Source organism: Salvelinus namaycush, chromosome 25, assembly GCF_016432855.1.
Source record: "Salvelinus namaycush isolate Seneca chromosome 25, SaNama_1.0, whole genome shotgun sequence".
Lineage (NCBI taxonomy): Eukaryota > Metazoa > Chordata > Actinopteri > Salmoniformes > Salmonidae > Salvelinus > Salvelinus namaycush.
Genome location: NC_052331.1, coordinates 23,783,494 through 23,800,528, shown reverse-complemented (window position 1 = coordinate 23,800,528; position 17,035 = coordinate 23,783,494). Strand labels below are relative to the sequence as shown.

Genomic DNA, 17,035 nt, shown 5'->3' with positions numbered 1-17,035 from the left:
TAATTAATATATTAAATGCATAATTCGTATAGCCTATATAATAAGCTACATAATATAGGCCTCCTAAAATGAATCTAGGCGACAACCTGTGCTATAAGCAAACGTGAAAGGCAACAAAATAAATAAATCTGTTTGATTGGTCCTTTTAGGTAGGTTGGTGTGCACGTATGAGTTCACAAACTCTCTATGTCCATTCAGAAAGTTTCCTAAAATAGGCCTAGCCTGTCTGGACTCTAATCAGACAACAAAAAAACAGTGTCTTGTTGGCCAATGTACAATGGCCTGGCCGTCACCTCAAATTCCAAGACCATCACAGCCCGACATTCAATTTGAAATATGTCACTTTTCAAGCAGGTTAGCGTTCTTTGGTCATGAATCTTGTTCTGGAGGTAGCTCTGCAGGGGTCACTAGCTAGCACAGCCACAAAGTCATACATTCAGATTTTAAACCTAACCTTAACCACACTGCTAACCCTAACACCTTAAATTAAGACTGTCAAAATTTATGAAAACAAAAATTAGACTATATAGCCAATTTTGACTTTGCTGCTGGCCTAAGGAGAAAAATCGCTCAGTTCTGCCTCCAGAACAAGACTCGTGACAAACATCAACCGGTATTTTTTAAAGCCACGATTAAAATGATTAAAGCCTAAGACAAATACCTGTCATTTCTCAGACAACAACCCAATGTTGTTTGAGTCATTGAGGTATCTGATGTTATCACTGACTCATCCTAGCCACTGAACATCATATCATTCTCATAATCAGACGACACATTATCTTGGCCTATTCATGGATGACTGAACATGTTGTTAACTGACCCCTTAACATCAAGTTTCTTTCCCAGGATATTAACAAATAAAACTAAAAATAGGCCTGGTAGAACATTCCCAGGATTCCCTCAAGAACAACTACATCCATTGAAAACATAACTGTGCCGAGGTCAAAATATTCAATTTTCATAAAGAAAAAGCTCTCTTCCAGTCAATCTTCAAGTAGGCAGCCATCTTGCATATTAACATGACACTGTCAACAACATCATTATGCTTCTGTTCTCCAATGTATCACTCCTGTCCTTTAAAGGTTCAGGGTCGTTCCATTTCATTACGGCAAGCCATGACACCCACCATCTCAGATTGTTCTAAAAATCATTTCTGTAATTAGAAAAGATAAGATTATCATTCCTGCAACATTATTTTGTTTAAATATAATTTTATCTCTGAGAAATTAAGCTAATTGATTGCACTCAAATTGGCCATTTTAATTTATAGTATTCAATAAATATACTACCTAATGTAACCGATGTGAAATGGCTAGCTAGTTAGCGGGGTGCGCGCTAATAGCGTTTCAATCGGTGACGTCACTCGCTCTGAGACCTTGAAGTAGTTGTTCCCCTTGCTCTGCAAGGCCCGCGGCTTTTGTGGAGCGATGGGTAACGATGCTTCGAGGCTGGCTGTTGTCGATGTGTGCAGAGGGTCCCTGGTTCGAGCCCAGGTAGGGGAGAGGAGAGGGACGGAAGCTAAACTGTTACACTAACATCCGATTTGGACCAATGTTTTTCTAACAATAAGTAAGACATGAGGAATGCAAAGAAAATGCCAAAAAGCCACCCACGAACCCCCCACACCAATGAGCATACAGTTCTCTATGTCTGACAAATTGTATGGATCTGCGGCTCAGCGTATTGTTTCTTCATTCTATGTAATGTATTCTCAGTGAATTTGGTGATGTTTTTCTCCCCTGTTCATGGAAATTAGTAATTAAAGTTGTTAGGTTTATGTCCCATCCTACATTCTGATAATAACCATTTCAAACCACTAGATAGCAATGTTCCTGCTATTAGGTAGTATATTTTTCTACATATTGGTTTCCTTAGCCTGTAAGCAGTTTATGGACAAGGTATGACAGCAACCCATGCTTTGGTTTGTTTACCTGACCACTTCAATTTTTTGCATTTGTGGCACAAGTCCAATGGAAGTCACTGGTACCTTTATTAGCATTTTCACACTTCATATCCAAATCATCATTGAGTTACACAATCGATTGTTTTATACTTTAGGGTGATTTGGACATGAAGTGTGAAAATGCTAATATAGGTACCATTGACTTAGATTTAGATTTAGATTTTAGATTTTAGATTTGTGCCACAAATGCTAGACAGTTAGCATTCGAAACAGTGGACAACAAAACCAAAGCATGGATTTCTGTCAACCTTGTCCATAGACCGAATACAGGGTAAGGAAACCAAAATGTCCTTTGTAACCTGGAACAGCACCATCTAGTGGTCAGAACCTGGTAATTTCAGAATGTAGGATGGGACATAAACCTAACTTCAATGACTCCTTTCTCTGAACAGGAAGATTTTTTTATTTTTTATTCACCAAATTCACTGGGAATACATTATGTAGAATGAATAAACAATACTCCAGAACCGCAGCTCCATACTACTTGTCAGACATAGAGAACTGATACTGTATACTCGTTGTTGGGTGGGATTGGCGTGGGGTGTGGGTCGGATCCATGAGGGGGCTTTTGACAATTTCTTTGGATTTCTCATGTCTAACTCATTGCTAGAAAAAAAAGTTTGGTCCAAATCAGATGTTTGATACTATATTTACTGAATATTATATGAATTCTATCAACTAAAATGGTACATTTGCAATCGATTATCTTAATTTCTCAGAAATCAAATTATATTTCAGTAAAATCTTACCTCATTTGCACACACTTTATATAGACTTTTTCTATTGTGTTATTGACTATGTTTGTTTATTCCATGTGTAACTCTGTGTTGTTGTTTGTGTCGCACTGCTTTGCTTATCTTGGCCAGGTCGCAGTTGTAAATGAGAACTTGTTCTCAACTAGCCTACCTGGTTAAATAAAGGTGAAAAATATATATAATAATAATAATAATAATAATAATAATAATGTTGCAGGAATGCTAATCTTATCTGTTCCTAACAGAAACAATATCAGGGCAATCTGAGATGGTGGGTGTCGAAATCCCCTTTCTTGGGCTTTTTGAGGTGGAACGACCCTTCAATAATACTTTTTGAGAGAGGAGCAGGAAAAACCCTAGAAATCAATCCAGTCTATACATGTCATTACAGTTCAATTACCCAAAGTAGCTCTAGGTAGCTTATAGCATGACCAAGGAAATGCAAATCCAATGCAGGCCTAGACTAATTGTGAAAAATAATTTATGGATGCAAACATCAAGAGAAAACGATACAGAATGGAATCCAAGCTTATTAAAAAACTATAAAAACATTGAAGAAAATACAGTAGCGGAAAGCAAAGGATGTTTTGTCTAAGCATAATATTATTGAGCATCCCTTTCTATTCATCGAAGTGAGTGAGCTACCATGACAACAGTTTTTTGATAGTTTGATAGTACATGCAATTGGTCCTGTGTGGCTCAGTTGGTAGGGAATGGCATTTGCAATGCCAGGGTTGTGGGTTTGATTTCCACGGGGAACCAGTAAAAATGAAAATGCATCCACTCACTACTGTAAGTCGCTCTGGATAAGAGCGTCTGCTAAATGACAAATGTTTATGTAAACATGACCACAGGATGTAGGCTACAAAGGCACATCAGTTCAAATGTAGCTAGCAATTCTTAGATCAAACCCTGCCTGGATGTAAAGACATGTAATCAATAAATAGCATTGCAATTAATCAGGCCAGTAAATTAACACCAGCTGAGAGCAATTACATTATGCGCTCATCTTCCTCTGATCACAAGTCACAACCATATTGCATAGTGGTGGTAATGCTGCAATCCTATTAGCTACATGTTCACTAGTGAGGAATGTCATTTTCAGAGGGTCAAAACTCACATACATCACCTTGTCAATTCCTACTGCTCATCATCGAGCCCCAACAATAGGATCTAACTTATTCATGTAGATACATAATAAGGTGCCTGAAAATCCCCCATTACTGGTGGTAGTGGCGTGAATTGTCCACCGATAATATAGACGTGTTACTGTTAAATTAACAGCTTTTTCTGTATGTTCTGTGTGTAGTCTATGATGGGGCTTTGGAAATAACCATGCAAAGTATTGGATATTAGGCTACTGCTCAGACCTATGATTTCATATGAATTGAAAGAATGTCAAGAAGAAGAAATGACCTTCATTTATCTTTGGTTGTTGCTATATTTCATTTTTTGGACATATGATGCACATGGAATTCTTAAAGAGCCTTTCGTGTGTTCTAGCCACTTGACAAAAATATGTAATTTTTGTAATGTGATGTGTAATGTGTAATATGTAAATGTGACCCTCTTCCATGGGGGTCACATTCCATGGGGGTCACTCCATCATGACTCACCTTAAACAAATATGAAATAAAGTAGGAAGTTGGATATCCTTCTGTTGGGTGGCAAATATGTACCAGTGCAATGGCAAATACTCAAATTATACTTACTGTGGCATGATCGAGCAAAGCCAATGTACATAATCGCAGAATAGGGTCAACCAATGGTGTCATATTATATATGGGGTAAATTATGTCTATGGTTACTGGGAAGTAGATGCTTGTTCCCTTAAGCCATGTGCCATTTTTTCCAACCACGACACTGATGTTATATGGCAATGTTGGAATAGGATTTTTAGATGTCAAAATGCACAGAACATTTCTCACCTCAGTGCACAATGCAGTTATGAAGAAGCTTTGAAAATTGGCTGTCCATCTTACCATATACGCGCACCCATCCTTGTTGCTGACATAAAGAATCCCGCAGGATTCGGTCCACCAATGGATCCAAGGAAATAAGTCCACCATGAAGAGAATCCACGTCGCCTGTGACTAAGTCGGTCTGCATACTAGAATCACCTTTCCAATAACTTCCAAGTAGAAACTGTGTCCAAATCGGAAAGTCCACAACGTAACGTTAATCCTCAAAAGGAAGCAATGACGTTAGCTACTTAATTTAACTGCTGGTGAGTTCGCTTTATGTCAAAACATTACAGTTTAACCGGGCTAAGTTTGCTCGCGTTTACTAGCTCGCGCTAGCTATTTCATTGTTTGGTATAAACTAGCGTTCCATCTAGTTAGACGAAAGCCCTACCATCATGTTTTCTTTCATACTACTTACTGCGGGCTAGCAATCAACATTGTATTGCAGTCTAGTGGTAACAATACAGTTTTTAGCTATTGATAGCAACACTGTTGACATTGTCGCCAACGGTCTTGTTCGCATATCCTCCTTTCCCCAGCGATGAGAGGTAGAGTACTGCTCCAACAGGACCACGCGCAGAAAAAGTCCCGAACGTCTTGTACTATCCCCTTGTTATTCCAAGCAAATGTTTAGGTAGCCAAATAAGTTTGTGCAGCCGTGACGTCAATGATTCGCCCATTCTTGAATACTCGAACAGGTACTCACGAGGTTAGGTTTCTCTTCCCTCTTCCATGGGGGTCACATTTATTATCCAAACCCAAATTTCCACTTCTATCGCATGCCAGCGCAAGATTATTGGGATCCAGGAGAGAGCAGAGGATCACAGAGCCAATCGTTTACGCATGGGTTCAAGGCAAAGGGGTGTGCCCTGCTGTGTCAGATTCCACATGAACAAGAGTAAGAACAATTATTTAGAAGCGTCTATGATGTGCATATATTATGAACAGATTTTTTGTAAATTATTAGAAATCTTTGAACTATAGACTCCAGCAATGGGACACATTTGAATTGTATTAACATTGCAAATATAGGTCTGATGTAGGCCGCAATTGAATATACTATTTCACTAATAAAACCATAACGGTGCAGCAACTAATTTTATATTTGATACCTAGCTAATTGTATTATTTGATTACCATTTAAAATATGCAAAGTTGTCTTCAAGTGAGTGAATTAAACTACCATACCTCAATTATGTTATTGCTAGTTTTATAATTTATATCATCAATAGATTACATACTACTTTCAGCATGTCTTATACATGCTTATATCAATTATGTATATAAACCATTGTTTTATGTCTTTTCACTCAGACTTCTCATAACACCAAACTGTGTACTATGTCTCCCCACTGTGGTAAGTATAGTTTTCTCAGTCTGTTGAGAATTCCACCTCAAAATCATAATCCCAGTCATCAACCCAGTGATCTGTTAACTTGCAAAGACAATGCACACATGATAAATTATGGTGGTTCTGATATTTTATTATTTAAAATATTTTGATAGTACATGCAATGGTTGATAAATTCCACTTTGGTCAGTTTAACCGTTTTAGACCTTCTCTGGACTCTTTGAGCATATTTGATTGTGACACATTGTTTATCTTCAGTTTTTGCTTGCTTTAGCTGTGACTTCAGCTGCAAATAGAAATAAAAATGCATCACTCTCAAGTCATAGATATTCAGTCAGTATACATCCACACAATGTCAAAGTGGGTAGAATAGGTTTCCAATATAACACATCTAGGATGCATAATGTGCTGTGTAGATAGACTTGAATTACGATCCTGCACAAAATCATTTGATAGTCATACTCACGTTGAGTCGTGAGCTTGGACAGAATGGGGATAATAATGTCCTCAATATGTCTCCTCTGCTCAATGAAGTCTTGGATAGATGGGTTCTTGGCATTCTGGATCCAATCCGACTTTACTGAGCAGGTGTTTGTACATATGATCTAGGTAGCGAGAAAAAATTGTTGTAAAAAAGGACAAGAGAGGGAGATGTCTACTGGGAGTATAATAGTTTATTGAGTTAATGTAATTGTGTTACCTTATCCTCCTTGTTGAGTTTCCCTTGAACCTTCTCTGGGTCAGCAATGGTGTCTCTCACATGTGTTATGTAGGACTGCAAGTCCTGCTTAGCCTCTGGAGTGTAATAATTATGTTAATAATTATGTTTACATGCAGCACATGCTATGAAAGGAAGTGTATCTCATATATCTCATCTATCTATCTATCGCTCTCTCTCACACACACACACACACACACACACACACACACACACACACACACACACACACACACACACACACACACACACACACACACACACACACACACACACACACACACACACACACACACACACACACACACACTGGCCTCATCCTGAAGCGTATACAAGTGCCTGACTCTCATACTTTCATTCTATCTCACCTGCCCAAGTAAGATATCCTGCACAATCCATTTTAGAATAACGGGAGGCAACTTCCATGGCTCTCTCCCTGCGGAAGTTCTTCGCCTGCATGTCAGCACCAAGTTCCACCAAAGTTTTCACTGTCTCAAGCTGGCCCCAGAGGGCTGCACAATGCAGTGGGGAATAACCTGTATTTGAAAATCAAAATGACCATGGTATTGTGTATTATTACTAGAGATGTGATCCTTTGATGTTTAACGTGTGTGTGTGTGTGTGTGTGTGTGTGTGTGTGTGTGTGTGTGTGTGTGTGTGTGTGTGTGTGTGTGCACACCAAGTAGTATAGTTCCAATTCTATTGTTGGAACTTGGAACACTTACCTCTTGCAGTACACTCGTTAACATGAGCTCCATGCTTCAAAAGTTCCCGCACAGTGGTGCTTCTTCCCAGCATACATGCAATGAAAAGTGCATTTCTACCCATTTCATCCTTTTCCCAGAACAAATCCTCTGGTGGCTCTTCATTGCCAGAAAGGCACTCGTTTTCCAAATGTTTTTGTAGACCTTCGATGTCTCCAGTCAAAGCATAGTGAAATACAGCATTTTCTTCAATTGACTGCATTGTTCTGGTATAGCGTAGTATGCTCTGGTTCATTGGCAAAGTAGTTTTGCTAGATAAATAAATTACACGTATTGTTTCCATGGATACAAGGGTCACTCCTTTATCCTTCCCTGCTAACACCAATCCTTAAAAGGAAAGGATGACTACCTGTATTGTCTTTTTGTAATTTGATTGGTGTGGAAAGTGCAACGTTATATACACACAAAAAAGACGTGGAAAGTGTATAATCCCCACAAACATTTACTAATTCTTGTGTTTTCCTGTGCAATGCGCACATCGGAACTATGTGCTAGTAGAACACCAGCCAATAATCGTTCCGAGGGGGGACCTTGCGCTGAAATACACAACAATGCACATTTCCTGTCGATTGTAATTTTATGGAATGTCTAAAGAAAGCGTAGCTTGTGATTCTGCAATGTAGCTTTTGAAATATTGGCGATCTGTCACTTTGCTAGACGTTCGAATGGAAATATAAGGTAAGTATTTGTTTTCGACCTGCATCTTTTCTTGATCCAGTAACGATAGCATTTCTCCATGGAAAATATTTGTGGTTAGCTAACCTAGCCAGACCGTTAGCTCTAGCAGGAGGCGGCTAGCTAACGTTAGCTGCTTTCCTGAAAGTTGACTAGAGTATCCAGCTAGCTTGCTAAATGCTAACATTCGATGTTAGCGAGATATCTTTTTTTTTAATGAAATGCAGTCTGCTAGCTACATAGCCCTCTAAATATAACAATTAGCAAGCTAGTAAGCGTTAGTTATTTCCTAGCTTAGTTTGAGTCTTTGTCTAATAGTAGCTTGTTTTTCTAGTTTGTTAGCTACAGTAGTTAAATTTCAATCTCATCTGGATCAACAGTACCTAGCTATTAGCCTATCGGCCTGTTAGCTGGTCAGCTATCTACCAAGACATTTCGAATAGGGTACACATTTTTCTAGCTAGTTGTCTGACTAGTCATTACTTGCATATCATGGTAACCTCAATATGGGAAACACAGTGTGTTTTTCCCCCTGTATGTTACAGTAGTAGTGGCTTGTGTGGGCTAACATCCCTCCTTATAATAAATTGGAACTTATCCCTCCTTTGTTTTTCCATTCACAAAGGTTGGCAAAAAGTTGTGGGACCAAAGGTTGTTTTTCTGTGCATGGACGGAAAGCCAATGCGCAGGTATGTGATGACTTTAGTTTTTTTGTGTGTGGCTTAAATGTTTAAATCTCATTCTGTTAAAAATACATGCTCAACCTTTGACATCCAATGACAATTGTGTCCTCGTTTAGTTAATTATTCTATATGACAAATTATAGAAATTTCAGGGTGGCTGTTTTTTATTATTATGTAGGCTAGGTTTGCTGGAAATCGTCAAATCAACATGTATAAAAATGTAATATGATCAAAATGAATGGGGGTTGAGTTCTGTATGCTTCTATTATATAAGTGGAGTAGGATGCTTCACCTATGATTATTTGGAAATGACCCCAAACCAGTGAGGTGTCTTGGGGTTGGTAAGACAAGTTTTTCTCAACTCAACAATGTACATCACATCAATGGAGTTGAGTGGAAACAAATGTGGCCGGTCTGAACCTCCGACTACATCAAGTCGCTGTCAGTCGATACTTATAAAAACTATCATTCTTAAACCCTTGTGGTGCCCCAATGTTTGTCTTCTGTAGCTGCTTGCCTTTCAATGTTTGCTGAAATCTATACTTTTTTAATGAAACTTATATCAAATGCAACCACTGGCTGTTTCCTCCTATCAACTGACAGCAACTCCATGTAGTCGGAGCTACACTCCGCCGACAGTCGTTGCAACCCAACTCCAGAGAGATGAGAACCCAGCTAGGGGTTGGTGAAACTGGGAGTGCTAGGCCTGTAGCCAGTATCACTTGCATCAATACCCAAACAGCTGTGGCCCCATGTTTCAAGGCCAATTTGAGTCTTTGTGGTTTGACGAATTCATCCACGTAGAATCAACTTTTTTTTAAAGAAAGACCTTATTTAGCCCGGTAAGTATTGATGTACCTTGGACCTCCTGTAGAACTAGATTTGAAAGACAGTCCTCATTTGTTCTGTGTAGTAGCCTATGCTCTATTTACATTGTGTAGGAGGTCAGAGAAAGTCTCCTGTTGCCACTGCAAATTGAGCTATAATTGGAAGAGTTGATTACTGTTTGGCAACAAGAATTGCTCAGGCAGTTGCTCGGGGGATAACAGATGCCAACTGAAGAGGCCTTGGATTGCACTGTAGACAATGTAAGTCATAGCCTAGTTGAAAGGGGATGTTTCTGTCTTGTTACTTGGTTCTTTCACATATAGACCTCAACTGTTCATAGTTCAGACATAGCTGATGTCTCTTTAGCTTAAGGAATTAGGCTATTATGTCTTTGATTCTGGCTCCCACCAATACCAACATTGACAGTACCAACAAGACCAATTATTACCTTTGATTAGGTTTTGTGGTGGCTGTTTTTTATGATAAATCAGTGTTGGATTGTGGATGTTTATCCCTGATCTCTGGCTTTATGTGTCTGTTCTGCAGGGGTACAAGTGCACGCCCAGACAATACCGGAATGGACATCACCGCACGCTGCACACTGGGTGACCCCAACAAGCTCCCAGAGGGTGTGCCCCAGCCGGCACGCATGCCCTATGTGTCGGACAAGCACCCTCGCCAGACGTTAGAGGTCATCAATCTGCTACGCAAGCACAGGGAACTGTGTGATGTCGTGTTGGTGGTCGGCGCCAAAAAGATATATGCCCACCGGGTGATCCTGTCGGCCTGCAGCCCTTACTTCAGGGCCATGTTCACAGGCGAGCTGGCTGAGAGTCGGCAGACTGAGGTTGTGATCCGGGACATTGACGAGCGGGCCATGGAGCTTCTCATTGACTTTGCCTACACCTCGCAGGTTACTGTAGAGGAGGGCAACGTGCAGACGCTGCTGCCCGCCGCTTGTCTGTTACAACTGGCCGAGATTCAGGAGGCTTGCTGTGAGTTTCTCAAGCGTCAGTTGGACCCCTCCAATTGCCTGGGTATCCGTGCATTTGCTGACACCCACTCCTGCCGCGAGCTGTTGCGGATAGCTGACAAGTTTACACAGCACAACTTTCAAGAGGTGAGGTGGTCTCTCTTTTGCATACATGTGAGTCTGTGCACTCACTCTCTGAGGCACACTCTTGAATCTGTTTATTTTATTATTTAGAAAATTTTGCTTGTCTTACCTCTGCTTATAAGAAGGACATTTTTGTTTTAGGATTAGTTAGTCACTTAGTTTAGCTATTAATTTGAAAATCCACATTGGTTACCCGTTATTGAACTCCAGAGAGAGTCTAATTTTAGCCCCACAGCCTGGCAATAAAGTTAGGCTAATCTCTTTTCTACATTGTCAATTATTTTTTCACACCCAGTTTAGTATTTCTATGAATTTAAATCCTCATGTTATTTGTATCCTCAGGAAATAATTGCCGTTGATCTTTCAGAATTTTCAAATGTGAATTAGATGCTGCTGCCGGTTTAACTTTACTGCCTTACCATTCATCATTCTTTTGAGCACAGCCCCTGTCTTTTTTGTGGGCTTTTAACAAGTTTCAACTGATGAAAGGATGACTGGAGTAATTTTGCTTACTTTTCCCTCAGGTGATGGAGAGTGAGGAGTTCATGCTGCTTCCAGCCAACCAGCTGATAGACATTATCTCCAGCGATGAACTGAATGTGCGAAGTGAAGAGCAGGTTTTCAACGCAGTCATGGCCTGGGTCAAATACAGCATTCAGGAGCGCCGGCCACAGCTGCCACAGGTGATAGCTGCTGTGTAAACACTTGATCAGTTCAGGTGATAGCTGCTGTGTAAACACTTGATCAGTTCAGGTGATAGCTGCTGTGTAAACACTTGATCAGTTCAGGTGATAGCTGCTGTGTAAACACTTGATCAGTTCAGGTGATAGCTGCTGTGTAAACACTTGATCAGTTCAGGTGATAGCTGCTGTGTAAACACTTGATCAGTTCAGGTGATAGCTGCTGTGTAAACACTTGATCAGTTCAGGTGATAGCTGCTGTGTAAACACTTGATCAGTTCATAGTATGAGATAGAATGTTGTTTTCCATTACTCAAACTTTATACACATTTTAGTTTTAATTCAGAAAGGAAATGTAAGACATAAGACTAGCGACAGTGTGAAACCGAACGTGTGTTTATCGACCTGGTAAGTCATTGATTCAGGATATGTTTTCTGGTTGTAGGTGCTCCAGCACGTTCGTCTTCCTCTTCTGAGCCCTAAATTTCTGGTGGGAACGGTGGGATCAGACCCTCTCATCAAAAGTGATGAGGAGTGCAGAGACCTGGTTGATGAGGCAAAGAACTACCTCCTCTTGCCCCAAGAGCGACCTCTAATGCAAGGGCCAAGAACACGGCCCCGGAAGCCCATCCGGTGTGGAGAAGTGCTGTTTGCAGGTTAGTGTCTTAAAACTGTTTAACATTACAGCATTCTTTCAGTACGTGGGTCTGATCACATCTGCTTATAAAAGGTTTTCAAAATAACAGTCATGCCTAGTTTGGCCAACATGTTGTCCATTGAATATACAAAATATTCCAAAGGGTAGGGTTAGAAGAGACAAAGTCCTACAAAGTGTTTTATTTCCTCTTTCATATTCGAAGTTGGAGGGTGGTGCAGTGGGGATGCCATTTCCAGTGTGGAGCGATATGACCCACAGACCAACGAGTGGCGCATGGTGGCTTCCATGAGTAAGAGGCGCTGTGGAGTGGGGGTCAGTGTCCTTGATGATCTTCTCTATGCTGTCGGCGGCCATGACGGGTCCTCATATCTCAACAGTGTGGAGAGGTTAACATTTCCTTCCCTGTTTCTAAAACAATGTCCACGTGTCACCACCTCGTTAATGTTTATTTATAGGGCCTCATCCCAAATGGCACTATGTCCCCTACTGTATATAGTGTTCTGGTCAAAGTAGTGCACTAAATAGGAAATATTGGAACACCTGCCAGATCTTATCAAGAGGCTTATCTTCCTTCCATTATCTTACTGTACTGAAATCACTCTCCACAACAGGTATGACCCCAAGACCAATCAGTGGAGTAGTGATGTGGCTCCCACCAGCACGTGCAGGACCAGTGTGGGTGTGGCTGTCCTGGGAGGGTATCTGTACGCAGTAGGGGGCCAAGATGGAGTATCGTGTCTCAACATTGTTGAAAGGTGACTATACAGTGTGTTCTATCGTGCTGAGGCAAAGACAAATCATCTTGCAGTACTAAAAGTATTATAATAAACATTTTTACATGCATCCTAAAATATCACAGAAAGCTGACTCCTCTGAGTAATCTGACTGTATGCATGATCTGTTGCAGATATGACCCCAAGGAGAACAAATGGACACGCGTGGCCTCGATGAGCACCAGGCGCCTGGGTGTAGCCGTGGCTGTACTGGGGGGCTTCCTCTATGCGGTGGGAGGCTCTGATGGCACGTCCCCTCTCAATACAGGTACATATGAATTACTTAGGAAACAGTACTGTAGCTTTCATTGGTCAGCACATCACTAAAAGGGTGTATACTACTTTATTTATTTCTACTTATAAGTCACATGAGAAGCTTTAGAGATCCTAAGAAAAGAGATCCTAGAATTACATAAATGCCCACAAAGTTCCCTACAGAGATCTTTATCGTATTAGTTAGGCACCAAATGGAAGAAGACTGACTGAATCAGGGAGGGACCACCTGAACTTGTCCAGTAAAAAACACTTGTTTTTGTTTTCTTGCTACGTTTTGCTATGGTGTACCCTAATGAATATGACCTTGCTCTACCCCCCCCCCCCCCCCCCTCTAACCCATGTATGTTTGCGCTGCTCATTTGTGAGCACAGTGGAGAGGTACAATCCGCAAGAGAACCGCTGGCACACCGTCTCTCCCATGGGCACCAGGAGGAAACACCTAGGCTGTGCAGTGTACCAGGATATGATCTACTCTGTAGGCGGTCGTGACGACACCACCGAGCTGAGCAGCGCCGAGCGCTACAACCCCAGGACCAACCAGTGGTCACCTGTTGTAGCCATGACTTCAAGGCGTAGTGGGGTCAGTCTGGATCTCTTACATTTGACTTTTGATTGGTTTGGGTCTTTTATTTTAGGATAAGCAGGCAAAGTGTTAGACCTTTCTATCAAATCAGGTAATTTAACCAACTTTGTTGGGATGAACTAGATGAAGTGTGGAAGAATAGGAAATTAATCAAACGTTGGCTTTCACCTGTTGATGTTTGGAGCATTGGTTGTCTTGCAGGTTGGACTAGCGGTGGTAAATGGTCAGTTAATGGCCGTGGGTGGCTTTGACGGGACAACATATCTTAAAACAATAGAGGTCTATGATCCTGACGCTAACACATGGAGGTAGGTAACTGCATGCAAGAGGTTACTTAAGATGTATTACCCTAAGAGTGCTTGTGTTGAACCTGAGAGAACCTGTTATTCATTTTCTTCTTGTCCTCCAGACTCTACGGTGGAATGAACTACAGGCGACTTGGAGGAGGGGTTGGTGTTATCAAAATGACTCACTGTGAATCCCACATATGGTAACGCCACCAGTTTAAAGGCCTCACCGTCGCTTGTGCCTCTGAAAGAAACATTGTTTATCATGCAAGGAAGGAAGACTATATTAACTTTAACTTATCCACAGCCGTGTAATTGGCAAGCCAAGGAAAAGTCTTGAGTGACTACAAGATGTGTCAAGTCTGGAAGGCTTCTCATCTAGTAGTCTATGGTTCATCTCTCCATTCTGTAATTCCTGTATTATGACTTGACACGCCAAGCCAGCCAAGGCCAAGAGGAACCAACTGAATTGGCCTGCATTAATCACATGAGGAACTATTATTTATGACATCACTGCGGCAAACACTTAATTTCCCCTTTTTCTGTTACTGAAATGGAATGATGCAGCTGCACTTTAGGATACAGTTCAGACTTTTGCTGTGTGACCTGTTATACTATACCAACATTGAGTTTACATTTAAATATTAAATGGGGCATGCCGAAGAATCGTCAAATAGAGCTGATGTTTAACTGAAAATGTAGGATGTGGTCGCATTGCTTCTCCTGATCTTGATTGTGAATAGTTGAACTTGTTAGGCAGTTGTTTGAATCTCCTCTAAATTGAATGCGCTGTGATTATAATTATTTTAGAATATGTTATTTTTTGGCTGTTTTTATTGGAGGTAGACACTGAGCATAACCTGGAGTTCTATATTCACAACTGGGGGTCAATTGTTGGCCGACTAAGATGTTAGCACTGTGCTGCTTACACAATATTACACTGAGTATACCAAGTATTAGGAACACCTTCCTAATAATGAGTTGCACCCCCCATACCATGTTTAAAGGCACTTAAATGTTTTATCTTTTCCACCCTCTGAATGGCACACATACACTAACCATTTCTCACATCTTAAAAATCCTGTTTCCCCCCCCCCCCATCTACACTGATTGAAGTGGATTTAACAAGTGACATCAATAAGAGCCTTCACCTGGATTCACCTGATCAGTATGTAAAGGAATGAGCAGGTGTTCTTAATGTTTTATATACTCAGTGTATATAACTGTTTCATACAAGATTGTTATTGCCCATTTAAGGCTGGATAACAGCAGATATTATTTTAGGAGCAACTCCTTGACACATCGCTTGTGCGTTTAACATTATATGACACATTTCTGAGACAGTCTTGCACTTTAATCTATTATAGATTATTCTTGAGGAATGAGTTGCATTGTCGTTAATCTAAAACGCAGTTACAAAGGAATAATAAACCGGTTGATGTATTATGCATTTTAACCTATTATTTGGTGAGCATGCAAAACATCGATGGACATTCAGTAATATGCTTAATTGAAAAATGACTTCATCTTAACCTTATCAGACCCGACCCAGGCAATCCCTGGGTGAAAAACCTGAAATATCCTACTTTCATTTATCTGCCTGCGACGCCCTCAAATTTAGCCTCACATTGAAGTGTTTTGCCATTTTCTTTTCAGGACAACCATGGCTACAAGTAGAACACAAAATAATTTGACATGAACAGTTGCATTTATGAGTTTTATTCACAAATGTCAATGAAAACAAGGTTCACCAAGCAAAAACCTTATAGAAAATTAATTTATAAGATTGCTGTAAGTATAGAAATTGTTTTCTCAGTTGGAAATAAATATCCAACTATTCAGTGACAGCTGTGTAGAATTTGTGGTAGCAACTGTGAGCTTATTACAGTATTATAGACACTATGTCCTGGGGTGTCCAATCTATGTAGAAGAGCCTTTACCTTCTAACGACTCTTGTGGCTTGTGAGCAAAACAGTGTGCATGTTTGTAGGTATCTCGAGTTTCATAGTGGAGTCATAAGTTTGTAGTCAAACCGTTCAGACTTTACAGACATTTGTGAGAACTGTCTTCCTTGTCTCACAAACACAGCTCCAGCTCAGCCGCTGTTAATCGCAGAAGAAATAGACGAATCCAATGCAAAAACCCAGAAGCCTGTTTTAAAAGGGGTTAAGGCACTAAAATGCACCAGCTTTACCGTGATACTCGAAGCATTTTAATGTCTATATAAATCCCATGTTACCATTGAGCATAAACATATTTCATCATGTGTTCTGCTGAAACTCTATCCCTATGCGTATATCACCCAAATGTGTCATTTGCTCAAGTAATTATTAGCCTATACCGGTCATTCAGTGGTAGAGAAATTGCTACCTTCTGAAATGAATGTCCCTCTTTCACGCATAAGTATGGAAGCGTTTTGGGGGCAAATGTTTAGGAAGAAAGATGAGGGATGCTTAATTTCTGCTGAAGGTCTGAGATTTCTCTTTATGAGCTATAAGCCTTGATAAAACATGTGGCATTTTACCCTTATTAACTGTTGTGGATTTGTCTGTGTACTGACAAAATAACCCATTCTGTTAATAAAAACCTTTTTTATTTCCAACTTTAATAAGCTCAAAAAACAATCTGTATTTGAAAAGTATTTATAGGTTCTGTTCTTTCAGCAGTTACTTCACTGTTAACCATTTAGGAAATCACTGCACAGGGATTACAAGGCTAGTTCTCTGGGAAACTAGGCTTTGTTAGTTTTCACTTAGCCACCTGATTCACTGTACTGTAAATCTGGACTGAAAGGATTGTGTATATATAGGAGAACTTCTGCCCAAGTTACTTGATGGCAATGGATTTACCATGTCTCAAACCTGATTATATAATAAATTATAAACTGGGTGATTTGTGCCTTGAATTCTGACAGCCGTGGTATATCAGACCGTATACCACAAGTATGACAAGACATTTAT

At 40.3% G+C, this 17,035-nt stretch overlaps 3 protein-coding genes across 4 annotated transcripts in view; 1 reads left to right on the top strand and 2 right to left on the bottom strand.

Moving 5' to 3' along the window:
• rasal2 (RAS protein activator like 2) overlaps positions 1 to 5,475 on the bottom strand; it is a 109,181-nt gene extending 103,706 nt beyond the window's left edge. Inside the window, exon 1 of the mRNA XM_038963971.1 lies at positions 4,701 to 5,475. Within this exon, the coding sequence (XP_038819899.1) occupies positions 4,701 to 4,827 (127 nt within the window). The 5' untranslated portion in view covers positions 4,828 to 5,475. The remainder of the gene's footprint in view (positions 1 to 4,700) is intronic.
• Positions 5,476 to 6,197: 722 nt separating this feature from the next.
• Positions 6,198 to 7,746, bottom strand: ankrd45 (ankyrin repeat domain 45). The gene is made up of 5 exons (XM_038963207.1): positions 7,477 to 7,746; positions 7,120 to 7,287; positions 6,734 to 6,828; positions 6,500 to 6,638; positions 6,198 to 6,319 (listed from the first exon to the last, which is right to left on the bottom strand). The coding sequence occupies exons 1-5, from the start codon at positions 7,715 to 7,717 to the stop codon at positions 6,288 to 6,290; spliced, it is 675 nt and encodes a 224-aa protein (XP_038819135.1). The 5' UTR covers positions 7,718 to 7,746; the 3' UTR covers positions 6,198 to 6,287.
• Positions 7,747 to 8,044: 298 nt separating this feature from the next.
• LOC120020371 (kelch-like protein 20) lies at positions 8,045 to 16,964 on the top strand. Of its 2 annotated transcripts, XM_038963970.1 has the most exons (12): positions 8,045 to 8,193; positions 8,816 to 8,879; positions 9,815 to 9,961; positions 10,248 to 10,821; positions 11,343 to 11,501; positions 11,944 to 12,154; positions 12,359 to 12,542; positions 12,768 to 12,911; positions 13,064 to 13,197; positions 13,577 to 13,785; positions 13,990 to 14,096; positions 14,198 to 16,964. In XM_038963970.1, coding segments are annotated over exons 3-12 (1,809 nt in total). In that variant the 5' UTR covers positions 8,045 to 8,193; positions 8,816 to 8,879; positions 9,815 to 9,959; the 3' UTR covers positions 14,283 to 16,964. The 2 variants fall into 2 exon arrangements, with proteins under 2 accessions (XP_038819898.1, XP_038819897.1); XM_038963969.1 differs by lacking the exon at positions 9,815 to 9,961.
• Positions 16,965 to 17,035: the final 71 nt, after the last annotated feature.